At 46.4% G+C, this 27,759-nt stretch overlaps 1 protein-coding gene across 3 annotated transcripts; it reads right to left on the reverse strand.

Moving 5' to 3' along the window:
* Window positions 1–324: 324 nt before the first annotated feature.
* IP6K2 (inositol hexakisphosphate kinase 2) lies at window positions 325–27,461 on the reverse strand. Of its 3 annotated transcripts, none has more exons than XM_004615269.2 (6): window positions 27,321–27,461; window positions 9,966–10,303; window positions 7,880–8,102; window positions 6,678–6,853; window positions 1,582–1,757; window positions 325–1,088 (listed from the first exon to the last, which is right to left on the reverse strand). In XM_004615269.2, the coding sequence occupies exons 2-6, from the start codon at window positions 10,165–10,167 to the stop codon at window positions 588–590; spliced, it is 1,278 nt and encodes a 425-aa protein (XP_004615326.1). In that variant the 5' UTR covers window positions 10,168–10,303; window positions 27,321–27,461; the 3' UTR covers window positions 325–587. The 3 variants fall into 3 exon arrangements, with proteins under 3 accessions (XP_004615326.1, XP_054991863.1, XP_054991865.1); XM_055135888.1 differs by lacking the exon at window positions 27,321–27,461 and adding an exon at window positions 27,049–27,073; XM_055135890.1 differs by lacking the exons at window positions 325–1,088; window positions 1,582–1,757; window positions 6,678–6,853; window positions 7,880–8,102 and adding an exon at window positions 8,113–9,168.
* Window positions 27,462–27,759: the final 298 nt, after the last annotated feature.

Here is a 27,759-nt window from a genome sequence, read left to right on the forward strand (position 1 = left end):
TTCCAAGCCTGCAAGGAGTGAATCCCGAGCTTGCAGAGCCAGTAATAAGCCCTGAGCCTAAGCCCCACCACCACCCCGGAAGAAAAAAAAAAAGTAGATTTCTAAGGGGGTGTAATTTTTTTTTCCCAAAAAGGGAGTTGTAGGCCCCAACTTTTCCAACCCAAGGTCTAGAAGTTATGTAGTTATGTGACAGATTTTTGGGTCTGTAGGTGGTGATGATGGCAAGCACACAATTGCTGGGTGAGCGTGGAGGTCACTGTCCATTGAGATTGCTAAGGAACGAGGACTGCTTCCACCCCTGGCAAGAATGACAGCAACACTGTGTACAATTAACAAAAAGATCTGTATTAGAACATTTACACTCAGGGAAGAGGTATCTGCATCATCAAATGTGGAATGTTGAAGAAATAGTTAAAATAAATAAAGACTCCGAGCGCAGTTAGGGCTGGCTCAGGCTGGGACTTGAGGCCTCTGGCTGTCAGCTCCAGGCTGCAGGGGCCGCCTGGCCATACTGGCCTCCTTCCCGACGCAGCGCAGCTGTGACTGGGACACAGAGAGTCTCTCAGGTGCTGGTGCAGCCAGCACGTTCACTCTCCACTTTCCTCACTGATCTCTGTGACAATGTCTATCAGGCTCTGGAGCCCAAAGATGTAGCCAGCATCCTGGCCCTCATGCACCACGCGGTCCTCGCCATAGAGCCTGCATGTGGTGTGTGCAAAATCGATCATGCGCACGTCCACTGAGCTGGCACCCAGGGGCTTGTAGGCATAGGCAGCAGCAGACTCATCGGCTGACTCCTCTGATAGGTCCTCTAAGTCCTCAGCATCTGAGTCCAGGGCCACCTCCGGCAGCTCCTTGCCATCATAGATGACCAGCAGGGAACTCGAGTAGAAGCGGTAGGACTCCTGTCGCTCCAACACTGCCTTGAGCTCAGCCAGCTTCTTAAGCACAGGGCCAAGGAGCTCACGGCGCAGGTACCGTCCGTTGTGGAAGAACTGGAAAAGCGCCTCCTTGAAGCCTTGCACAGACAGCTTCCGTCCATGGTACTTGTTCATGAACATGAGCTGCCCACTGCCTGCCTGATACACCTGTGGGAAGTCAAGCGGGTCAGATGGTCAGAGCCATCTCAGCCGGGCCTGGGGGAGCAGCAGCGAGGTATGACTGCACTCTCTCATCAACACCCAATCAAAAAGCAGCTCCCCCAGCCTTAGTTCTGTCCCCAGCCCCTGCTGAGTACATGGATCAGTGAAGAGAGGTCTAATCTTGCCTTCCACCTCTCTTTTCCTCCCCTCCCCAGTTCACAAACTAAACTAAGCAGGCCAGGCCAGTCCCAAGATCAAATCCCAGATGCACGCAGGCAAATCTGGAATCTTGTTGCTGCTGTAGGGCGCAAACTACAGAAGTTTGAGACGTACTAGAGGGACCACATGGTGCCATGGATCAAACCCAGGGTATACACACAAGCTCTGCACATGCCTACTACTAAAGCCACAGCCCTGGCCCCAAATTGGGAATCCTTTGAAACAAAACAGCAGTATGCTTAGGTTGAGAAGTGGCAGGTTGGCCCAGGACCCTGCTCACCTGCATGCCACACACACGCACACCGATGACCGCAGAGGTGCTCTGCTGGCATTTGCGGATCTGGTTGGCTGCCTTCTCCTCAGAAGCATCATCACCATGCTGGCGTGTCCCCATCTTGAGGTCCAGGACACAAGGCACCTCATAGCGGGAAGTTAGGTTCTCCAGTAAGATAAATTCTGAATGGTTAAGGACATCCTTCTCAAGAGGAGTAGTCTGCACGCAGTGGCCCCAAGAAGTCTAAATCCATAGAAAAGATGCTCAGTCCTGATCTCTCCCAAGAGAGTGGGGAGCCTAAGTGTGAGCAAAAGGCACTTCCAGGGGCTGGAGATAGAACAGCAGGTAGGGCACTTGCCTTGCATGTGACCAAGCCAGGTTCGATCCCTGGCCATCTATATGGTCCCCCAAGCACCATCAGGTGTGATTCCTGAGTGCAGAGCCAGGAGTAAGCTCTGAGGATTGCCAGGTGTAACTCAAAAGCCAATTATTAAAGGGCACCTTCCATTCTTATCAGGGAACTGTCACGAGAACAGCCTGGGTCCAGACTGAACATAGACCTGGGCTCCTCCAGTCCAACACATGCTGATTCCTGAACTCAAAAAAAGCTGTGAGGCCAGCATCTTATAGCATACTGCCTTGATTACTAAAATAAGTCCAGGAAATCCTACAGCCTTAAATCTGAAACAAGAAAATTCAGGATGATAAATTTTATAATAATTGGAATAATAATACAGTGGGTAGGGCGTTTTCCTTGCACAGGCTGATTGGTTTTTTTTTTTTTTTTGCTTTTTGGGTCACACCCGGCGATGCACAGGGGTCACTCCTGGTTCTACACTCAGGAATTACTCCTGGCATTGCTCAGGGGACCATATGGGATGCTGGGATTCGAACCCGGGTTGGCCGCGTGCAAGGCAAACGCCCTACCCGCTGTGCTATTGCTCCAGCCCCTGGCTGATTGGGTTTTATCCCTGCCATCTCATATGGTCCCCTGGGTCCACCAGGAGTGATCCTGCAGAGCCAGGAGTGAGCCCTGAGTACCCCTGAGTGTAGCCCAATAAAAGCAAACCAAGAAAAAAAAAAAAAGACAACTCAGGATGAACACATCCAAGTTTCTTTTAAAAAATGGAACCAAAAATATTTCGCTGACATGTACAATGAGAGGCTGGAGCAGCAGCACCTTGGGTAGGGCGTTTACTTTGCATGCGGCCGACCCGGGTTCGATTCCTCCGTCCCTCTCAGAGAGCCCAGCAAGCTACCGAGAGTATCTAGCTCGCATGGCAGAGCCTGGCAAGCTACCCGTGGCGTATTTGATATGCCAAAAACAGTAACAAGTCTCACAATGGAGACGTTGCTGATGCCTGCTCAAGAAAACTGAAGAGCAATGGAATGACAATGACAGTGACAGTGACGTACAATGAGAAGTTCTAGGGAAAAAAATGACCCGATCTCCAACGAACCCCTAGTGCTCGGACCAGAGCAGGAATCGGTTAACAAATGCCCCAATACTCACTGCTAGATACCAATAAGCCCTGAAATGGGTCTTAGTTTTGCTGTGTTCTCAAATGTTTAATATTAAAAAAATACAGAGATCAAAGATATAGTGTGGCAGTACAGCATCTGCCTCCCATGTGTGACAGGCCCTGGATTTACTCTCTGGTACCCCCAAAAACCAAAAAGAAAAAAATAGTGAAATTCAAACTGTGACCATATAAGTGTTTATTTTATAGGAATACAATTACGAGCACTGATTTACATTATTGTACTACTGCTTTACAATGGCAGAACTGTGTCAGTGTAAGTAAGGCTTGAAGGGTTAAAATGTGTTATTTAGCCCTAAACTGAAAGTAAGCATCTGCTTACTTAAGAGGTATGAGTACAATCATATCTAGTAGGAAACACCCTTGACCCTGAACCACTGTCTTTCATTTTGTGTGTGCTGTTGGGACTCTAACTCAAGGCCTCATGTCTAGGGCAAAACATGCATCATATCACTGAGATCACCCCCACACCATCACTTCATACAGAAAGATTAGCTATCAGATTACTGTGCCAAAATAACTCAGAAGCTTATTTTAAAAGGCTCCTCATTGGCCAAATGTGGGACAATTTGAGCATCAAAAGAGAACTGCAATCGCCTAAAATATGTCATATAGTTGTTAAAATTTATGAATTCATAATGATGAAAAAAAAATCACAAGTCAACCAAAGATATAGTACAGCAGGCAGGGCCCTTCCCTTGCATGGGGCTGATTTGAGTTCAATCCCCAGAACCCCATATGGTCCCCAAAGCCCCACTAGGATTGAGCTCAAACCTAGGAGTAAGTCCCCGAGTATGGGTTGGAGCGATAGCATGTGGTAGGGCATTTGCCTTGCACGTGGCCAACCCGGGTTTGATTCCTCCGCCCCTCTTGGAGAGCCTGGCAAGCTACCGAGAGTATCTTGCCCACACAGCAGAGCCTGGCAAGCTATCTGTGGCGTATTTGATATACCAAAAACAGTAACAACAAGTCTCACAATGGAGATGTTACTGGTGCCTGCTCGAGCAAATCAATGAGCAACAAGGTAACAGTGACAGTGAAGTCCCTGAGCACTGTGAGGTGTGGCCTAGAAACAAAACAAAAAAGATTTCCAGGGGCTGGAGCAATAGCACAGCGGGTAGGGCGTTTGCCTTGCACGCGACCGACCCGGGTTCGATTCCCAGCATCCCATATGGTCCCCTGAGCACCGCCAGGGATAATTCCTGAGTGCAGAGCCAGGAGTAACCCTGTGCAGAGCCAGGTGTGACCCAAAAAGCAAATAAATAAATAAATAAATAAATAAATAAATAAATAAATAAATAGATAAATAAAAGATTTCCAAGAGAAAAAATGGGGAGTTTAAAAGAACTGAAATAGGGCCAAAAGTAGTACAAAAGGCCAGAATGCATGCTTTGCACATGCATGCTGGAGGCCCAGGCTTGATCTCTGGCAATGCACGGTTCCCCACAAGTGCCTTTGAAATGAACCTAGAATACGGAGTCAGGAGTAGCTCCTGAGCACCATAAAGTGTGGGCACACCTCCACGCCCTCCCACCCCCCAGCAAAGCAACTAAATACCAAATTTAATCTTAGTCAAAAGGCTCAGAAGCATGCTGGAGCAATAGCACAGCAGGTAGGGCGTTTCCCTTGCACACAGCAAACCTGGGTTCAATTCCCAGCATCCCATATAGTCCCATGAGCACTGCCAGGAGTAATTCCTGAGTGCAGAGCCAGGAATAACCTCTGTGCATCGCCGAGTATGACCCAAAAAGAAAAAAAAAAAAACCAAAGTGCTCAGAAGCAAAGAAACTAAAGAAAATAAACTGAAACTGGAGTAAACCCCAAACACTATCAAATGGATCACTCTCCTCAAAAGAAAAAAACAGACAGAGGGTAATGTGTTTGCCTTGTATATAATCAAACTGGGTTCAATCCCTGGCATCACATATGGTTCCCTGAGCACCACCAGGAGGGATTCCTGAGTGCCTGAAGCAGGAGTGATCCCTGAGCATCGCTGGGTACCCCCCCACCTCATCCCACAAAAACCCACTTCAGCTAAATTTAACATGTGAACTTCGTTTTGGATCTCCACTCAAACACACTTATAAGACAATGTGGAAAATGTGAACACAAACTACAGTTCATATTTGAAGAGTACTAATGGTATTGGGGGTGGGGGGTGGGGGCCTTATAGTTCAGCTCTTACCTGGTAGTGCCCAGGGACTATTCCTGGTTTTGTGCTCAAAGAGTCACTCAGAGGTGTCAGGATTGTATCAGGTTTGGCCACAAAACAAGCGCCTTACCTCCTGTGCTATCTCTCTGGCCCACTACAAATGGTACTTATGCTTCAAGTTACTCTTATCGTTTAGTGATACAAGCAGAGATAGATGTACAGGGATTTAAAAAAGTTTATCTTGAGAATTACCTGCTGTGCCGCACAGCAGGTAGGGCGTTTGCCTTGTATGCGGCCAACCCGGGTTCGATTCTTCTGTTCCTTTCGGAGAGTCTGGCAAGCTACCGAGAGTATCTCGCTCGCACAGCAGAGGCTGGCAAGCTACCCGTGACATTTTCTATATGCCAAAAAAAGTAACAAGTCTCATAATGGAGATGTTACTGGTGCCCGCTAGAGCAAATCGATGAGCAACAGGATGACAGTGCAGTGCTACGGTGCTATCTTGAAAATTGCTTCAAAGAGCACGAATGGGGAATCTTGGGTATATACAGTCATGAAATGATTCTAAGTGCTTAACTGCAGAATATAGGCCACTGGTACACAGAGATTTTTGTTTGTGTTTTTGCTATATCCAATGATGCTAAGGTGTTACTCTGGCGCTACACTCAGGAATTACTTGTGGTATGTGTGTGCGTGTACGAGTGTGCGTGTGCATGTTAGTTATGTGTGTCCTCCTTGAAGGGCCATGGAGACAGCTCAAAAGAATTCACAGACCATCATTTGATTCCTGGCATTTTGTGGTCACCTGAACACATCCAGGATGGCCTGGGCCTTCTTAGAAGACCCCACCAAAAGACAAAAATAAAACGTTCCTTAATAAATAAAAGAAACTGCTCAATTCTAAGTAATTTTCCAGTAAAAAAAAATATTCAATAAAACACAACTTACAGGGTTAAGATGGCTGTGGAACCCTAGGTTTTCTGTACGTGCCAGTCCAGCGAAGTAGGACTGAGAGGCTGGTGCTCTACTGAGCCCACCGTTGGCAGAAGTGTGAAAGCATGAATCAGCTCCTCGAACTCCAGGCTATATAAAGGCTTCTTGATGAAAGCATGAATCAACTCCTCGAACTCCAGGCTAAAAAAGGCTTCTTGATGCAGGCTGGTCTCCCAATGAGTTGCTTCTCACCCCAGAGGCCCATCAGTTCCCCTTTTCTACCCACCACCTATGCTTCTAAAGAAGTGCTGAGCTCAGAGGAAAAGACTCTTTACCCACCTTTATTACTTTTATTATAAAGGAGATCCTGGCACAACCATGACCACAAAAACCACTGTTCCTCTTCAAACTCCTAAGGCCTCCTCTCACTTACCTTTTCTCCCCAAGACCAAAACACCCTTATGAACAAAGGATACTGTATTGGTTACGATGCTTGGCATTTTCCTTCATTCTCTGTAACTGTTGTTGGTGACACTTCATACTCCAAGGGTTATAGTGTTTAAGCTGGGAACTTATATTTCCCTTTTTCTCTACGCTGTAGTATAAGACTTCAGATTTCTTCAGCCACTCAAATTCTTCTTCTAACTTATGGCTATAAAAAGACAAGGAGCCAATAAATCTCAATGCCTTATCAAAATCCAGGGACAAAGAGTCATGAGGAGACTTCAAAGAGGACAGCAAGTGTGAGCTCTTGATATTGAGGTAGTTTCATTGTACACATGGAACAGTTCAAACGGGTACATTTTATCACATGTATGTATAGTCAGTATATCTCAAAAAAAAAAATTTGATTTCAAAAACAAATCAAAGGGGGCTGGAGCGAGAGCACAGCGGGTAGGGCGTTTGCCTTGCTTGCGGGTGACCCAGTTCAATTCCCAGCATCCCATATGGTCCCCTGAGCACTGCCAGGAGTAATTCTGGAGTGAAGAGCCAGGAGTAATCCCTGTGCATCACCAGGTGTGACCCAAAAACCAAACCAACCAACCAACCAACCAACCATGGGGCCAGCTGCTTGTGAACAGTGAGGAAGGAGACCCAAGATGCAAGAGCACCTTCCACCTCCATTCCTAGTCCCTAAGGAGTCTTCACCAACCTTTTCTAGAGTGCCACCCCTGGGACCTGGTACTTCCAGGTTCCCTGACTCCAGGCTCTGGGAAATTCAGAACTGAAATGCCATGGGAATAGGCCAACCTACTCAGCTACACAATTCATGTATCAAATTATATAGATTTTATATTTCTACTAGCTGTGACAAGGCATGGCATTTGAAAGGCCTTGCCTAGGTTGCTCCCAAGCGATTATGTTTTCCCTCTCAGCATGCAACCTGAGGGGGCAAGGATGGCTCCCTGGGCCCTGCAGAGGGCCTGGCACTGGGCATCTGCAGGAAGAATGAGTGACTTAAACTCTTTTATAGCTGTCATTCCATGTGTTAAAATGGCATGAACTAATCCCCAACTCAATGAAGGTGAAGCTGCTCTTGTGTGGGACTGGCCACAGATGGACAAAGCAACCACTATTTAGTCCGCTAGCTCCAAGCTCCAAGGGGCCCGGGTGAAACCATTACTTCCCAACACCTCCCCAGCCCGAGTCAAGGGATCCCCTCTCCATCCATACCCACCTCTTCAGCTTCTCCTCTTTCCGGTGCTGCCTCACCCAGTCCTTGGGGGCCTTTTCTGTTTCTAGGACGTGATGTTTTTTGTTCGTCCACCTCAGGAGCTTACTTTTTGGTTCACAGTCTGAATTGTCTACACTATCCACAGTTCCATGGTCCCCTTTTAACGGATATGCTATTAAACACAAGTTTCTGTCTTCATCTTCCTCAAAGCGCACAGAGACCACACCTGGAAAGGGGGGTGAGTAGCAGAGAGAACTTTTAATATGACAAAGCAGATATGTCATAAATAACATGATTGTAACATTTGTTGTTTTCTTACCCTGTTCCTTAGTCTCTATGTTGCCACAGGCCCCAAACTCATCTGCAAACCTAACAAATATCAAAACAGCTAGAAAAGATGACACCATACAAGACAAGCGATTAGGGAGCAAACATGGCTGAGAGTCTTCCTCTCGGATGCACTCAACAAGGCAAGAGCCAAAGAATTACAAGACACATTTTTCCATCATTGAAAATGTTTATTTGTATGTAACTCTTCTAATCCTAAGAGAGATGCAAACACATTTGCTCTTTTCGATCTTGTGGGGATTTTTAATGCCCTAAACGCAGGAACACTAACAGCCAGGAGGCTGGCTTGCTTTAAAGCAGAGCCTAGACACGGGAAACACATGTTTGCCTGAGGCGTATGACGCATCCAAGGGTAGGGGAAGACTGGGCAAGCGAAACAAAATAAAGAAGCAAACAAAACAAACCACACAGCACAACAGACACCTAAGCACAATGGCTTCCTGCAGTGCCCCCATGTGGGTGGACACTGGAACCTTTTGTCCTTCTCAAATATGTTACACTTTATTAGTCTTTGCAGTCTCATGTCACAAAGGAAAATGAACACAAGGCAAATAGGGCTGGGCCCGGAGAACAGATGCGATGGCCTTGAAAGCAGCGCGCCCCCTCAAGGCTCTAGCACCTGTTCTGTGCAATCACAGTCTTTGAGGAGGGGGCGGTCAGGTGGGAGCGTTTCAGCAGGTACCGACGAGCGCCTTACAAGCGACTGGCTGAACACCTTTCCTCCCAGGCCTCTCTGGCCAAGGATCACTCAATTTGCTCAGTCCTTGCTGCCCGCCCGCTTGCTCGCCGCAGGGGAATGCGTGCTCAGAGAGAGACGACACTTCTGAGATGGACCCGGGCTCTGGGAATTCAGGGGACCACACTTCCCTGTGGTCACGGGGGAAAGAACCAAGGGCAAAAAGGGGGCAGGGGCGGCCAGCTAACAAAGAGCCTTTGGCTTTGTCCTGGAAAAAAAACAACAGAGAAGGACCAAGTGAGGGCCCCCCAACACCCCCGGCCCCACCACAATATACATGCATCTTCAGAGCAGACAGAGGCGCCTGGTGCATTATCTTCCAAGAGCCTGTTCCAACAATCCCAGCAGAAACTAAGATGTTCAAGAGTCTTTTATATAACCAGGCTACGCAAAATTAATGGGTTCTTCCTAGATTTACAAAGAACCTTCCCCCCAGGACCATACCATGTCGGTGGCTACTGCTATCTCCACCCAAATGCATTATAAAAAGGTGGGAAAAAACCACCCTGTGTGAATCAAAGGGTTGCTTTAACACAGCCATTTCGGGGACATTTGGTACCAGCAAAGGGCTTCTGGTAATCAGCACAGCCTCCCACTCCTACATTCCATCTGACTCAACCCTGCTCCCAGCCTACCGAATCACCCGGACTTCTGGGTCCTGAAGAACAAAAACCAGGCAGCATATATTCAGGGTAAAATTCTCTCAAGTCTTCCCCCACTGTCCCCCGCCATGGGGGAGTATGGGTTACTGTAATCAAGAGACACCCGAACATAAAACACAACTGCACGTCCATCAAAAATAAAACTCTAAACAAAACAGAATTGAGCAATCTTACCAGGGCTTGAAAACTGAGGGTGTGAGGTGCTGGGCAGAGGGCCAAGAGGAGGAGGAGAAGGGGGAGGGAAAACACAATAAGGGGAAGGGGGTACAGCTCCCTAGATGACTTCCATGCCTAGCACCTCCACGCCAGGCGCTGGCGACCCCTATGGCAGCTGGGGGCTCACCTTTGTACTGAGGTGTGAATTTGCGCATCTCAGCTGGGAGGGTCTCGTAGAACTGGTGTTCCCTCGGGACCAGGGGCTTGCACAGGGTCGTCTCGTTGAAGCGGAGTACGCAGGAGTGTCCCCCAACTTGGTGGACAAAGGGCTCCAAGAGGACACCCTTGGTTCGGGGCTCCACATCCATGGCCCTGAAGGCTGGGCTCATCCTCCAGGCACAGGCAATAGGGAGAAGGGGGAGGCGGCAGGATCCAGCAGCCAGCGCGTCCTCCGTCTGTCGTGTGTCTATGTGTGAGTCTGTCTGTCCGGGCCTTGGCTCCTTCAGTTGCACGGACTAGAACACTCTGCGGGAAGCACAGACAGTGACAGGGGAGTTGGAGAGGGCATGGGAATGCCTTCCAGCAGCCAGGCTTCCTCCTCCAAAGACAAACAGCCTGAGCTCTGGCAGGCCCGCCCAGGCTGCCCTCTCCAGCCCCGCCTCCTCCCACAGAAGCACAAACAGCCAGAACTCCCCAGGGCGGGCAGAACAGATGGGAGAGGCAGGGGCTGGCTCCAGAGCCCTTCAATAATAAGGAGCACCACAGCACGAGAGCAGTTACCACGGGCAAAGGGCAGCCACAACGAGGTCAGAGGATTTCAAACCTAACAATGAAATTCAGTCTTAAACACCTTGATTACTTTATTTTCCTTCTTTGCGGCCCCTCTCAGGAGTGCATGTGGTTGTGAGGCATGTGCTATACCATTTCAGACACACCCCAGTCCCATAAATCTAACTATTCTATTTTCTTTCCCCACTTTTTTGGGCAGGCAGTGTTTTCACACCCCAAGATTCTGGGAGATCATGTGGTGTAGGAGACTGAGTCAGTGACAGTTGCGTGCAAGGAAGGCAGCATCTTAGCTCTGTACTATCACTCCAGCCTAAATCTAACCATTTTCTAATAAAATTAGACATCGATATAATTGATGTACTAATTTCTCCAGTAACTTCATGGAATTTTTGTGTTTTCTTTTTTTTCTTGCGGAAGAGGAGAGTGCTAGGAGAACCCATATTCTCAGCATGTAAGCTATAAGCTCTATACCTGGTCCTAACATGTTTGTTTTTTTCTTAATATTTTTGGGAGCGTAGCAGGGGTTTGGGTTATATTCTCTGATGCTCATTGTTTATTCCTGGCTCTGTGCTCAGGATTCACTCCTGGTAGAGTTGGGGACCATGTTAGGTGCTGGGGATCAAACAAGCATTAGCCACATGTAAGGCAAGTGTTTTTCCTCTACCTCTCCAAACTGCTGCATGCATTTTGTTCTGTTTGGGGGTCACACCTAGCGATGTTCAGGGATTACTCCTGGCTCTACTCAGAAATCACTCCTGGAGGTACTGTAGAGGCCATAATGAATGCTGGGGACCTAACCCAAGTTGGCAGTGTGCAAGGCAAGAGCCTTACCCGATGTACTATCTTGCTGGCCCTCTGTACATACTTTTTTTCTTTTTCTTTGCTTTTTGGGTCACACTCGGCGATGCTCAAGGGTTACTCCTGGCTCTGCTCTCAGGCATTACTCCTGGCGGTGCTTGGGGAACCATATGGGATGCTGGGGATCGAACCCGGGTCAGACGCATGCAAGGCAAATGCCCTACCCGCTGTGCTATCGCTCCGGTCCCTGTACATGTTTTTATAGGCTGTTTTTAGAGCAGTTTTAGGTTGGTTCACAGAACAATATGCTGGAAGATAGATTCTCCACACACCTCCTGCCCACACATGCATACACAGCCTCTCCCATTATCAACATTCTCCCACCAGAGTAGTGTATCTACTACAAAAGATGAACTACACTAGTTGTATTTACATTAGGATTCACTCACAGTAATCAAGCACTGATGTGCACTTTGTTTTGCTAAAATTAAAAAAAAAAATTGAAAAACAATGTAAGGTTTAGTTTCCCAGAGCGTTGACACACATCCTGCCCAAGGCCAAAGACAAGCCCCATTAACCTTATAAGCAATGGAGTTTGGGTCCAGCTTTAATGATTAACATCTGTATCTAAAAACAACTGATCAAGGCTGACTAATTCCATTTGAAAAGATACACTGTGTTCTAGGTCACGGACTATTTTTATCAGTTCTATCCTGGTCCAAAAGCACCTTTAAACCAAATTTTACTGCTGGGGCAACAGCGCTCATCCATTTGGAGGTCCAGGGCCTTTGAAACCTGACATGGAAGAGGCCACACACCTCTCTGATCTAGCACTTGACTGTGCCAGACTAGTTGTTTTCTCTGTATCTGACAGACTACACAGTCTCTACTGGCGTGACATACAGGACTTGAGCTCTCTTTAATTATCTGTTCCCTGAGTCCAACCAGGACAGGGTGAGAAGGGAGCCGCTGGGAGGTACCCGCTGTTGTCTAAGGTGAATGAAGCACCTATTATATGTGCTCAATTCCTTAATGAAACGTCTCCCATTTGGTCCTCATTGTGTTTTCTGGGAGGGAGATACTACTCTCCCTATTGAAAACAAGGACACTGATTCAAAGAAGTGTCAATACTCATCCAGATAATGCCCAGCCCCCGAGTGAACATCTGTCCCTTGAGTACTAACATGGCAGCCTTTAGGTCCATGGTCCCTGGCACTTCTGCCTTGATGTGCTGATGTATAGGGAATATTTAGAGTGTCTCAGGGATATGCCTGAGATGCCTCCTTTAAAAGAGTCCCAACTGAAACTCAAGTATTAGGAACCAATATGCCTTCCTATATGCAAAGAGCAGAAGACTACAGGTCCTGACTGATCACCTGCTGCTGCCTCTTCATAGTCTCTGAAGCCCTAGGTAGGAAGGTGTTGAGAAGAGTCCCAAGACACAACACAGGAAACCGCCCTAAATGCAGTGACATTCCAGAAGTTCCTGACTTCCTCCGGAAGGTGGAGCTCTGGGGCACCTGGTTACACAAACCCTTTTTCTAAGTATACTAGTTCCTCCTAGTATACTGAAAAGACCTCTTGGGTAAGAGCAGTACCAAAGGAAAGAGTGACTCATTGTCAGGCCCAGAAGCCAAGTCCAAATCAGATATCACAATTATTAAACTGTTAACCAAAAGATATTGTGGGCTAATTTAGAAACACAATCTGACTCTTTCATACCAGTGTGTAAAAGTGCTTTTGTTATCACAGCAGTGCTAGCAATGATGCAACTCCTCTTCCAACTCAATACATTTAAGGTCCTTTAAACGTATTCAGTGAAAACAAAATCTCTCTCTATAGGTATCTCTTACCCATCCCCACCTCCGATGCAAAATCGCAAACAAACAAAATTGGTTCTCCACAGCAACTCTCTAGAGTATGGCGTATAGATGAGGCTGGAGGTTGAAAGGCCAAAGGATGGTCTACCACCACCTCCTCCTCCTCCTAGGTCCACAGGGTGTTCATTAGCTGCTGGGCATGACATGGCTCCTTGCCACCCTGCATCTCCAGTACCCAACACCAGCAACCTACAGAACACTGCTCCCCAGAGAATCATCATCATCTTGTGAAGGGAGGCAAGAAGAATAAGCCCATTGTTGCCTGAGTCAAGTGTGAGGACAGAGGAAACATCAAAAGTGAGGTAGAATCAGGGAGACCACTGATTAGCCTATAGTGAAGTAGAGCCAGATTCTCATCCTGTTTCTGCCACTCAGCTGCTGGCAGAAAGACATTGGATTTTAACGTTCTGTTCAGTCTCCTGGGAATTAGGGGGTGCATATGGTATCAGTGATTGAAGTCGGGATCCTGTGCAAGCCAGGAAAGAGCTTGAGCACTGTAACCTATCTCCCAGTTTCATTTTTCTGTTCTGGATAGAAACATTTTCATTTTCATTTCTAAATAGAAGTTGGAAGTAGATCTCAACCATGAGGGGTATAATCAAATTAGCAAGTGATAAAAACCAGTCAGTTGAATAGAAAAAACAGTCAATTTCAGTGCATGCACATACTGATGTTCTGTTTTGTGACTCATTTCTATTACATTCATTCTCTTTCTGCGCCTCAATGTAACTATGGCTTCACCACACAATTTAATTCTCACATCTGGGGTTAAAGACAAAGCCGTGGAGCCTGTTTGAAGGTCTGTCTCACCTTTTTCCTTTTTTTCCTGGGTTTTATCCAGTGCAACTTGGTGGCTATTTCCAGCCTGGTGCTCAGAGAATCTCACAGTGCAAGGGATCCAACCCAGTGCTCACTCCTATGAGCAAACTATGTGTTCCACCCCGTTGAACTATTTCCCAGGTCCCCCTAGGGTGTCTTACAACCCCTCATCCCTGTGGAAAAATGAAGTTATTTACTTTCCAAGGACTATACAGCATATCAAGTTCCTCTCTAGAACCTCAACCTGGATAGAATAAAGAGCATCCAAAGCATCTGCCCTTCTGTTCTCCCCTCTACTCACTGTGTATGCAGTCTAAGCAGTGGAACTCATAATGTTTTTTAAACAGAGATTTAAGGGCTAGGTGTCCTGGACTATTAACGCTGACTAATGAAATCCATACATCACAGGGATTCTGTACCTTGAGAGGTAAGAATGAACTAAACAAGTGGAAGTACAGCGGGTAGGGATCTTGCCTGGCATGCAGCTGACCCAGAATTAATCCCCAACACCCCCTATCATTCTCCCAAGCTCACCAGGAGTGATCACTAAGCACAGAGCCAGGAGTAAGTCCTGAGCTCAGTTGGGTGTGTCCCCACCCAAAAAAAATTAGCTTCAGATTTAGCATCTATTTTAACCTTCCTTCCCCATTACTTCACACTTGTCCAGGAAAAAAAAAAAAGGTAAAGAATAATGAACATGATTCATCCAGGCAAAAACAAAACAAACTACAACAACAAAAACACAGCCTCTCTAAATCTATCAAGTTGGTTTATGAAGGTGAGGTAAACAACGCATTAATATTCCTTACTTTTCAAAGCATTGCAAATAAAATAACCATGACTCATGAAAGCCCCTGGGTCCTTAGCTCACAACAAGAATTTAATGAGGTTACGAATGTGATCTATTGGGACCACTTATTGTGCCTCAAAACAAAGCCTGAGGGTTAGCTAGTCACAAGGGTAGACAGTGGGAGGCACACTAGCAGGACAGTGGAAAAACAGCCTCTCCCCCCGCACCTCACTCCATATCCCTACGAGCCCGAGCCAGCATTTGCACACCTCCACATACAACCCCCAACTACACCAGAGCTGGCCACTGGAACCCTCAAACAACATTGGTGGAAAGGTAAAAATGGTGGTTGCTTTGAAAAAGAGATTGGCAATTTTTTTTTTCCTTTTTGAAGTGAAACAAGTTTAGTACAGGAAATAAAGGGAAAGAAAGAGATACATGCACAAGAGAGGACATGGGCTTCTACAGAGTGGAAAAGCCGGCAGCTTATTTTCAAGTTAAACATATTTTTACTATATAACCCCATAATCCTATTACTCTTTTACCCAAGATAAATGAAAACAAATATCTACATAAAGACCTGCACTTAATAGTACTCTTCACAACAGCAAAAGGCAGAAAGAATCCAAATGTCCAACAAATAATAAAACTGCAGTATATCCTATTGTGGAATTCTACTGAGCAATATAAAAGAATGCAAGGACACATTCAACAAAAGCATCAATCACAAAATTGTTACGTGAATAAAGCTGGGCTGGAGCAATAGCACAGCAGTACGGCATTTGCCTTGCACACTGCAAACCCGAGTTCGATTCCTCCACCTCTCTCAGAGAGCCCGGCAAGCAACCCGTGGTGTATTCGATATGCCAAAAACAGCAACAAGCAACAAGTCTCACAATGGAGACGTTACTGGTGCCCGCTCAAGCAAATCGATGAGCAATGGGATGACAGTGACAGTGAATAAAGCTAATCACAGAGACTCTGAAATTCTACAAAAGGCAAAACCACAGTAGCAGAGAGCAGATAAGCAACTTCCAGGGAACAGACAAAGGGAAACAACATTGACTGCAAAGGAGCCGAAGAGAACGTTATAGGACTATAAAAATGTTCTGTGCAGTGACTATGATAATATGACCACAAAATTGGTCAAAACCCATCAAATTATCTGATCAATCATGAGTCAGAAAGACAGTACAGAGGTGAGGGGCTTGCTTTGCATCTATCTTACTGGGGTTCAAATTCCCAGCATCACATGGTCCCCAGTACCACCGGGGCCACTCCTGAGCAGAGCCAGAAAACAAGAGTGCCACCCTGCCCCAACCACCAAACTGATCAATCTCACTGTATATAAGCTAAAGAGATTATTATTATTATTATTATTATTTTGCTTTTTGGGTCACACCCGGCGATGCACAGGGGTCACTCCTGGCTCATGTACTCAGGAGTTACCCCTGGCGGTGCTCAGGAGACCATATGGGATGCTGGGATTCGAACCCGGGCCGGTCGCGTGCAAAGCAAGCGCCCTACCCACTGTGCTATCACTCCAGCCCCAGATTAAATTTTTCTTATATGTCTTTGTTTTTGAGCTATACCATGCTGTGCTTACTCTGGGCTTTATTATTTATTTATTTATTAGAAAGGCAGACTGCCACGTGCAACGCATCATTTGAATGTGTCTAGAGTCTTGGATGCTTGACTACCCTATATTCTCCTAGAGCATATAGGAGATACCCTATATATCCTATATACCATGAGACTTGTTTGGAGGTTGTGCAGGGGAGTACAACTACTGGTATGCCCTGGACCAAGAACAGTCTGTCTATTTAGGGAAGGCTGTCCTCTTCAACCAAACATGCAGCTTCAAGTAGGGTTGCACATGGAGCAATGAGGGAGAAATGGGACATGCAGCGGTAAGGGAGGAATGGGACATCTGCCAAGCAGCCAGATCAACCAAATCAACCCTGTAGATCAATGGGGGTGACAGGTGTTGCAGCCAGATCACCCTTACATCCACTCATGCCTGGCTTTATTTTCAGAGATTACTCCGGGCCGGGCTCAGGAGATCATCTGCAACACTGGAATTCAAACCAGAGTTGACTACATGCAAGTGCCTTACCCACTGTGCTCAATCTCCAGCCCTTCTTGTACATTGTTTAATTTACAAAGTTCTCAGAAGTATATGTGAATGTAAGGATTCAAAGAGAGGATGGGGAGGTACTTGCCTTTCATGCAAATGTGGCAAATGGGATCTTGGTTCAAATCCCTGGCACCACAGATGGTTCTCTGAGCAATGCCAGGAATGATCCTTGACCACAGAGCCAAGAGAAAGCCCTGAACAGGAAGCTGGTATGGCCCAAAAAATTAGAATAAATTTAAAAAACCATGTTTCCTCCTCACAAATCCATGGTACTAAACATATGTTCACTGATAGCTCAATTTTCAGCAGCGTCTTAATGCTAGCAGACTACTGGCAGCATGTTTGTTTTTTTTGTTTGTTTTTTTTGGTCACACCCGGCGATGTACAGGGGTTACTCCTGGCTCTTTCACTCAGGAATTACCCCTGGCGGTGCTCAGGGGACCATATGGGATGCTGGGATTAGAACCTGGGTCGGCCGAGTTCAAGGCAAACGCCCTACCCGCTGTGCTATCGCTCCAGCCCCAGCATGTTTATCTTTTTCAATTCTTGTGCAAACTCAAAAACAAAAACAATGGGCTGGTGAGACAGTACAAGGGTTAGGTACATGCCCTGCATGAGCCTGAACCCCAGCTTAATTCATGGCATCACATGGTCCCTGGAAGATCCCCCAGTGTGCCTTTGATGGCCCCTGGCACAACTTGGGTATCTCTGGTGGTCGCTAGCATGCAGAGCCTGAGCAGCATTGCACACCCAGGTTCTAGCATGGAACAGCTGACCAAATTGGCTGAGCACTGCCAAGAAGTCCCTGGGTCTCCTGTGCACCACTTGGGAGCCCCCAAGGCCCCTGCAAAAAAGGGGGTAAATTACACACAAACAGGCAGAAGTATAAAGGTTCAATAAGCCTTTCTATGAAATAACCAAAAAGGGGAAAAAAAATCAGCATCACAAATTTGTTCCTGTTATTCTGGCTTCTTATTTCTTTTCTTGTACTGTTTTTTGGTAGTGCTCAGGCTACTTCTGGCTCAGTGCTTAAGGATTACTTCTGGCAGTGCTTAGGAGGCCATGCAGTGCTGCAGACTGAACAGCCCTCCTACCTGAAAAGAAATGTGCTCTAGCCCTTAGCGCTAGCCCCCACACCCTTCCTGTTATTTCTCAAACATGCCTAGCAAACACTCAACTTCAGGCCTTTGCTCTTAGCTCACTCTTAGCTCCCTCATCTCTTCACACCAGTAGCACCTCCTTAGGTTAAGTCTTCCTGAATCATCCAATCCTGAGCACCACATGGGAGCACCCCCCAAAAAAAAAGAGAAAACATCCATTATACACCATACACCTGCCCCCCCCACATCCACACTCCCTACAATTCTGTATTATTTTTTCCTTAGCATTCATCACCATCTTAACCTTCTAATTGTTTTCTTTTTTGTCTCCCTCACCCTGACACAAGCAAAATAACAAAGTCCTTAACAGATTTTGAAATTACAGATATTTTGGATTTCTCTGTTCACTGCTGCATCTCCAGAGTCTAGAAAAGCATAGCACAGGGTAAGCAGGCTACAAGATGTGCCTCAAATCACTACTGCGTCACAAATACCTGCCACAAACAGATCAGCAGATAACTCAACCGCACTCCCTGCAATTATGTAAACCCACTCTGACAATACAGGGCTGAGGAAAACAAGGCACGCCATGCACCTTACAAAAGACATTTGGGCATTCACGATGTTTATCTTGCAGTTCTATTTCCCCACCCCATCAGTTCTGCTTTAGTGGGAAAGTACAAAGAAAGGATAGAGCCTAGGAACTGAGTGGGCACATTCTCTGACATGAAGTGCAGAAACAGTAACACTAAAGCCAGCTATTCTTTTTCCTGTTCTCTAGTACATCTTACTCCGTGCAAAGGTTTATGCTTTTCTCCACTGTTCTACAGTCCACTCCCAGTGATACTCTGCCGAGTGCAACGGCCTCACAGTTTGACGTTTGTTTGGGAGTCATTAGGACAACACCTGGAGATGGAAATCAGGGCCTCAGTGCTCTATCTTTTGAGTTTTTGCCCCAGCCCTAAAAGAAAAGAGTTCCTTTTGTGTGTTTTTGTTTTGTTTTGGGGTCACACATGGTGATGCTCAGTTACTACTGACTCTGCACTCAGGAATTACTCCTGGCATTTCTCCGGGGACCATATGGGATGCCAGGGATCAAACCAGGTCTGCCTCATTCATGGCAAACCCTCTAGCCACTATACAATCACTCCAGCCCCAGGAAAAGTTTCTTTAAAAGTCTTAACTCTTCCTTAGGCTTGAAACTACACATCAATTTCTAACGCACGTATGAGTGTGTCAAGTAAGAAAGAGATAATCCACTAATTTGCAGTTTGACCAATGATGAACTTCAGATAAATATATTCATTAAGAATTGTGGGCTGGAGGGCTGGAGCGATAGCACAGCAGATAGGGTGTTTGCCTTGCATGCGGTTGATCCAGGTTCAATTCCCAGCATCCGACATGGTCCCCTGAGCACCTGCAGGAGTAATTCCTGAGTGCAGAGTCAGGAGTAACCCCTGTGCACCGCCAGGTGTGACCCAAAAAGAAAAAGAAAAAAAATTAAAAATAAAAACAACAACACAAAAAACAGCAGTGTCAAGAAGCCTTTGTGAATTCTCCCTGACAAGAAAGCTAGCATAAGTGGCCCACGGCAATTACAATTGCCCAGGGAACTATGACAGCAGGTATATTTTGCCTCCCAGCTTCCGGACTTCAAGAAAACTCAGACTCAGTGGGAGACTACTTCTCATCACTTCATAGAGTGGCCAGGAACAAAAGTAAATACAGATGAAAGATTTACAGTGAGAGCTCCATGAAGAGCAGCTGTTGTGATCATTTTTTTCCCCAAGTACTGATTGCATCACTTGAGAGTTTTGTGCTTAATGAAATGTTAAGAGAGAAAGAAAAATACTCTCACATCTTACATTCATGTATTCGGGAGAGAGAAGAGGGTAGGGGAGGGTGAGAAGGATGAATCTTAAAAAAAGAAAATAAAGAAAAGACTAAGGACCAGAGCCATAGTACAGCAGGTAGGACACTTGCCTTGCATGGGCTGACCACCCCATATGGTTCCTGGAGGCCAAAGAGTGATAGAGTTAAGGGTAAGCCCTGAGCACTGCCAGGTGTGCACACCCTCCCCTACTAAAAAGGGGGAGGGGGAAACTAAACTTTTAGAAAACAGATTGAGATGGACAGAATGGGGATTAGAGGTGAGTAAGATAATAAGCAGAAGTCAAAAAGGTATAAACTTCTAGATCTAAAGTAAATTACGGGACTGTGATGTACCGAATGTGCTGTACATAATAATATTATACTGCATATTTCAAAGTTGCTAAAAAAGTTCATCTCAGGACTTCTTGGGGCCAGGAGGGCGCTTGCTCAAGGAAGACCTGGCTCAATCCCTAGCACTGTGGATGATTTCCCAGCACCAGAGGAGTGACCCCCTGAGTCAGAGCCAGGAGGAAGTCAAGAGCACAACCAGGTGTGGCCCCAAAACAAACAAAAAATAATTAAAAATTCTCACAAAGGGCCAGAAAAAAGCTCATTGGGCCAAGTGCATGTTTTGCTCATGGGAGGCCTGGTTTAGATGGTCATGCACTGAATTGTCCCCTAAGCACCAATGGGAGTGACACAAACAAAGCCAAGAGTAGTAGCCTGAGTACTGGGTGTGGCACAAAAACAAAAACAAAAAATTCTAATGACGAAGGCAGGAAGAGCAATAAGAAGGTGGGTTAAAAAAAAAAAAGGTGGTTTGCAGGACTGGAAAATATGCATTTATGTAGGAATCCTGGGTTTAATCACTGGCACTGCAAGATCCCTGGGCACCTTGAGTAGTACCTCCAAAAATAAAAAGTTCATGGGTGTAGCTTAGCAGTAGTTTTCACATGCCTCGCATACTTAAGGTTCTGGCTTTCATATATAGGGCCAAAACAACAAAATTCTCGTAAAAAATCCTTTTTATCACTATATATGTTGTCTTATTAACAAGACCTATTATTTTGGTTGTCACTAAAATATATACGTATAAAATCACTGTTGTTTCTCTGAATCTGAAATTAGTGTTTTATGTCAATTATACCTCCGTCTTAAAAAAATGTCTGGGAAGACAGTACAGCAGATTAAGGCACATGACTTGCATGCGGTTGACCCTGATTAAATGTTAAGAACCACAAGGTCCCCACCCTGAAGACCCCTAAGCAGAGGTGTGGCTGCGGTGGACTGGGCAATCCCAGCACAGCAGGGACCAACATACTAGAGTCCTCCAATTCAACTGCAGGATGGCTAAACAAGAACTGCCAGGAGTGGCTCCCAGGCCTCCTAGACAGTAGTCCCCAAAAAGTTGTGACTATTGTTTCAACTCTGTTCTATAATGTTGTGAGCCACAGTGGGTTTGGAGCAAGTCAGGTGACATTTTCTGTTAGGAATAACAAGGCAGAGACAAGGGAAAGCAGCTGACTGTATGAAAGAGGCCCTTGCCCTCCAGGTCGCTGCCGCAGTGCCACTGAAGAGGTACTAGGGCAATAGGAATCAATTTTTTGGTAATAGTGCCAGGAATCCAACCCAGCTGGGCCAATCTCCGCCTCCAGGAATCAGCATCTTTGATCCCCTTCTTCCTTAAGACGTGTACAAGAAGATATACTGTCTATATAGCTTAATTTACTATAGTTATATTTTTGGGTTTGGGGCCTCAGCAGGAGTGCTCAGGGCTTACTCTTGGCTCTGCACTCAGGAATCAACACAGGGGACCATATGGGATGCCAGGGACTGAACCCAGGTCAACTGTGTGCAAGGCAAGCATCGTACCCGCTGTCCTATCTCCCTGGCTCCAAGTTTAGAAACAAGTGTAAAAGCTGTTTGAGAGGGCTGGACCAACAGCACAATGGGTAGGGCGTTTGCCTGCACGCGGCCGACCCAGGTTCAATTCCCAGCACCCCATATGGTCCCCCGAGCACTGCCAGGAGTAACCCCTGAGCATCGCCAGGTGTGACCCAAAAAGGAAAAAAAAAAAGCTGTTTGAGAGAAAAATATTATGTTTAAACATTTTAAGAATTGTGAGTGCCTTCAAGTACTCCAGCTTCTTTCTTGCTTCACACCACTGAAAGGTTTCAGGCAACTCTGCAGGCTCCTGACCTTAATTTTGGTTATCTGAAGATGTCAAAAAGCAAAGAGGCCAGGAAATGGCTCAAAAAGCTGGAATACAAAAAACTGGAATACTTGGCATGTGGGAAGCCCTGGTTGAATCCTTAGCTCTACTTGGTCCCCCGAGCACTTCTAGGAGTGACTCCTGAGCACCAAGCTGGGCATGGCACCCCATTCCCACAAAAAAGGAGGGGCTGGGGGGCTGGAGTGATAGCACAGCGGGTAGGCATTTACCTTGCACGCGGCCGACCGGGGTCGATTCCCAGCATCCCATATGGTTCCCTGAGCACCGCCAGGAGTGATTCCTAAGTGCATGAGCCAGGAATAACCCCTCTGCATCGCAGGGTGTGACTCAAAAAGCAAAAAAAAAAAAAAAAAGAGGGGCTGGAGAGATGGCTCATGTGAGAGACCACATGCCTTGCATGTCCAAGGCCCTGTGTTTGGTCCATGGTGCTACAGAAGCCCCTGCTCCCCGGCACCACTGGGTAAGGGGAGGGACAACACTGCTCTCACAGCCCTCTAACACAGGGCATCGAGAGCAGAACCAAGAGGTCTGTGCCATCCTCTCCCACCCCCAGGGGCTGAGGACTGAGGGAAATGGGGAAGAGTATCAGGCTCTAGGCCACCTGAGGTCTCTGACACCTCTTTGATGTCTTCATACCTCCACCAGTTGGTTTACTCAGTAGAGCACAGAGCCTGGGGCCCTGCCCAGCAGCAGAAAGTTCAGCAAACAAGGAGGCCAAAAATATAGACCTATTCCCAGGAGCCCAAGGTCAGCACATCCTCCAGTTCCATATGAAAAATCTAAGCTTCATACCTTTTGGATTAAAGGACACAAAAGGAGGATATTGTAGTCTTCTCTGACAACCATGAGTTCACAGTTTGGCTTATCTTTTATTATTTTATCTTCTGGTGGTGCCAGGAATCAAATCGAGGCTAGCATGTCAGGGTGTCTACAACTTAGCTATGTACCCCAGCCCTGAAAACCTTTTTCTTTTGGTGCCACACCTGGTGGTGCCCAAAGCTTTCATCTGGCTGTGTGCTTAGGAATCATTCTTTGCAGGACTGTGAAGACCACGCACTGCCAGGGCTCAAACCCAGGTTGGCTGCATGCAAAGTAAGCACACTACCTATTATGCTATACTGGGTAAGGGAAGGGACAACATTGCTCTCACAGGCCCCTAATACAGGGCATCAGGAGCAGAACCAAGAGGCCTGTGCCATCCTCTGCTATACTATCATTCTGGCCTCTGAAACTCATTTTATTTTTAAAATGAGTCTTGACAATCCTTTCTCAATTATTTACTGAAAAAAATAGCTTTTTTTCTGTAAATTTTTTAGTTCTCTCTCTTGGAGAGCCCAGCAAGCTACCGAGAGTATCCCGCCCGTATGGGCAGAGCCTGGCAAGCTACCCGTGGCGTATTCGAGTCAATATGCCAAAACAGTAACGATAGGTCTCATTCCCCTGACCCTGAAAGAGCCTCCAATCGTTGGGAAAGACGAATAAGAGGTTGCTAAAATCTCAGGGCTGAGTGTAACAGAGATGTTACTGGTGCCCACTCAAGTAAATCAAAGAACAACGAGATGACAGTGATACTGGAAACAAACAAACAAACAAACAAACAAACAGAGATGATGCCCTTTAAACCAGGTCACCAAAGCGAAAGGTTATCAAGCACAAGGGAGTGATAAGCATAAAGTCAGCTGATGGGAAACTCTATAGGACAAATTTGCTTCAACAGACAAATGCAAAGTTGCAGACCTTATTTGGATACCACCTGAACAGACCAAACATAAAGAAACAGTAAACAGCCAAAATAACTCCGTATAATGCACTTGTCTTGCATGCAGCCAGCCCAGGTCCAATTCCTTGGCACCACAAGTGGTCCCTTGAGCACTATAGGGAGTGATCCCTGAACACAGAGCCAGGAATAAGCCCTCAGTACAGCCATCCATGGCACAAAACAAAATGCATATTTTTAAGACAAGCGCTGGAGATATAGTACACCAAGTGAGGTGCTTGCCTTGCACACTGCTGACCTGGAATTCTATCCAGGGCATTGCATATGATCTCCTGAGCTCCTCCAGGAATGAACAGAGCCAGGAGTAAGCCCTGAGCCCTGGCTCAAAAACAAAAACATTTTAATTCACTCAAAATGTTACCCTGCTAAAAGGGGAGAAACGAAAGAAAAGTAATGCAGGGGTTGGTGAGATAGCTCAAAGGGCTGATGTGCAAGCTTTGCATATAGGATGGGTGGACCCTGAGCATTCCCAAAGTAAAAGAGATAGTTGAGAACACTAAACATTACTGTAGAGGTTGGGGGAAAAAAATAAAAGAATTGCTGTTTCTATTAGGCAGAATTATAGGTATGATAGAAAACCCTGTCTCTTAAGAGTTAAAAAATATTATGGAGAAAATATACTTGAGGATATACTTCACAAAAAAATTAATTCAGCTTTTAATTCTTTCATATTTTGCTTTTTGGGTCACACCCTGCGATTCACAGGGGTTACTCCTGGCTTGCACTCAGGAATTACTCCTGGCAGTGCTCAGGGACCATATGGGATGCTGGGAATCGAACCTGGGTTGGCAAGGTGTAAGGCAAACGCCTTACCTGCTTTACTATCACTCCAGCCCCAAATTCAGCCTTTATAGGTGAGACACATGCTTTTTTTTTTTTTTTTTTTTTGCTTTTTGGGTCACTCCTGGCTCATGTACTCAGGAATCACCCCTGGCGGTGCTCAGGGGACCATATGGGATGCTGGGATTCGAACCCGGGTCGGCCGCGTGCAAGGCAAACGCCCTACCCGCTTTGCTATCACTCCAGCCCCGAGACACATGCTTTTAAAGGGCTGTGCACATGCTTGGCGTTCATGAGGCATGAGCTCTATCCCTGGCATAACTAGGAGCAATTCCTGAGTACAGAGCTGGGAGCAGTCCCAGAGCTCTATCAGGTGTGGCTCCAAAACAACAACAAAAATAAAGGTAAAGAAAACAGTCTATAAGATGAAAACAAGACTAGCTTAGGCTTAGTGACTATGGAAGTTGGTGATACGTAACAGACCCAAGTGAACTGCATCAGCTTAAATGTTGTTTTCCTTCAAACTCAGGTGGACTCTAAATTAAATTTGGGGAGGAAAAAAAAGACCTTTTCTTGCCAACAGAATATATTGCAAACTATTAGTAAGGCTTGCTACTTTTATTACTTATATGTAAACTGGCAAAAAAAAAATTCTTTTTAACCCATGCTTCTAAAAAGCATTATTTCAATTGCAAGGATTGAACCCAGGGACTCACATACGCAATGCATCTGTGCAACACCCACGTCATATCCTCAGCCCTAAAAATATGCTTTGAAATGTACCTCACATAAGAGTAATGATTTTTCTTTCTACTATAAGAAAAATGTGTTATTTGCCTGAGGTGATTATCATGCACAATGTAAAATAACTTCACTTACAGAAAAATTCTTCCCCAGAGCACCCTGTTGGTGAGTCAAACAATGGAAAATTTTCACCTCAGCAAGCAGAGGCCCCAGCTCATCCCTGTTGCCTAGATACCAGTGACTTCTCTGGGGCTTCGGGAAGGCAAGGGAGATCTCTAAGGTTCACCACTAAGTGGTTCCTCCTTCCTCCTACACTCCATAGAATGTCTAAAATGTCCTTAACCCGAGAAGCCTTGAAGCCCAGATTAGTCCGCTAAACTGATTTTTTACAATTACATCAACTCTACAGTCCTAGCTCTCCTCCACTTGACTACAAACATTCCAGTGAATTCTAAAGTCACAAAGCAGGTAAAAACACTGAATTGCAGTAGCTCAGTTAACTGCTCAAGTAACTGTTTCTGGGGGAAAAAAAAAAAACTGCTACTGTTCTATAAAGGCAAACATGATAAGGTACTCATTTTACTCAGTTTCTAATTCTGGTGGTGGTTCATTTTAAAAACAATAACAACATTCTGAAACATCTCTTTAAATACTTAACAGCAGGTTATAGGGTGCAATTATTCCAACTCCACAGGACCAACTTAGGTAAATAAGCATCTTAGTTCACTTAAAATGTTACCCTGTTGAAAATGCAAATACAGCAAATATTTTAAATACTAGAATTCACCAAAATTACTGTAATCATGGTGCTTTATAAAAAAAATCATTCAACTGGTCATCTGCAACCTTGTTTATTATTACATTTCAAAAGTTTCAGTGCACTTTCTCTTAAAGCTATTCTTCCAGATTTTATTTTATTCGTGTGTATGTACATTTTCCTGTCAATTTGTTGGATTCCACGCAACTACTACTTTCATTTCCATTGGTAATTAAGACAACTAGTTCTGACGGAGTTCTGCATTTTATTTTCACAACACTGGAGCTCATTTTTCTGTTTGTTTTGTTTGTTTGTTTGTTTTTAGTGTTCTATATACAAGACCGAACAAAACCACCAACCACGAATTAGGATACAAAATGAAAAACTAATCTCCATCTATGGTGCAGCGTACCCCTAACAAGCTGATTAACCCCCGTTCCATTTTAAGGCTTTTTTTCCTGGATATTGAGCTCTTCGGTTTACGTGTGCAGGCAGATTCTCCCATCAGGCACCAGCTACAAACCCAACTGGCATTCAACACTCAAAATGGCTGCATATCTGCGGCCCCAGGTAACAGGACCGACGGCGCTGGGCTGACCTCACCCCAACACCCCGAGACGGCCCACCCCCATCCCCCAGTAATCCCGGGATAAAGGGCGTCAAAGTCCTGCTGAAGATCCCCTCGACACCCACACCCGGCCCAGTGACCCGGGAAATTTTGGCACCCACAGCCGGAGACCCCAATGGCCAGGGCGGACCCCGCGTCCCCCCCGACCCCCCAAGACGCTACTGACCAGGGAAGACTGTGCCTCGGTTTCGGGGGGGGGGTACCAACTCTCCCCAGTGCCCCGAAGCAACGACCCCCTCTCTCCTGTCAGGAGGAAACCCGGCCCCGCCGCGACGCCAGACCTCCCCTCCTCCCCGCGGGAGGGCAGGCGCGCCCCGCCCCAGACTAGCCGGCGGCAGCGCTAAGGCTCGGAGACCTCGGCCCGCCACGGCCTGGAGAAACCCTCCTTCGAAACTCCCGGGGAGGCCGACCCCCGAGTCCCGCCGGGGCGGGCGTTACCTGCGGCCTCAGCCCGGTTCCTCCGCGCTTCCGTCCTATTGTTTCTCTCCCATCAAGATGGCTGCGGCCTGCCGGGCCCCGCCCCCTGCTTCTTGCTCCTGAGGCTGCTTGCCATTGGTTCTTACAGGAAGCGCTGCTCGCTGATTGGCCAGCCCAGAGAGCTGTTGCTAGGGTTCCAGGATTCGCCGAGGCGACTTCCGGATGGGGCGGGGCCATGGGCGGACCCAAACAGAGAGGCGGGGTTTGGCTCCCTTTGAGGGGGGAGGGTAGCCAAAGAGGTTGAAAATGGGTGAGTTGGGTTGGAGATGGGCTATGGGCAGCTGGGTTTAGTGGGGGGCGGTACTGGGGGAACTGCTGTGTCATTTTTTTGGCCCCCCCCGACGGAGGGCTTTACTTGGATGTGGGACATTAAGTGTTCACATCAAGACGGTCCACCTGC

This window comes from Sorex araneus, chromosome 4 (assembly GCF_027595985.1).
Source record: "Sorex araneus isolate mSorAra2 chromosome 4, mSorAra2.pri, whole genome shotgun sequence".
NCBI classification, from domain to species: domain Eukaryota; kingdom Metazoa; phylum Chordata; class Mammalia; order Eulipotyphla; family Soricidae; genus Sorex; species Sorex araneus.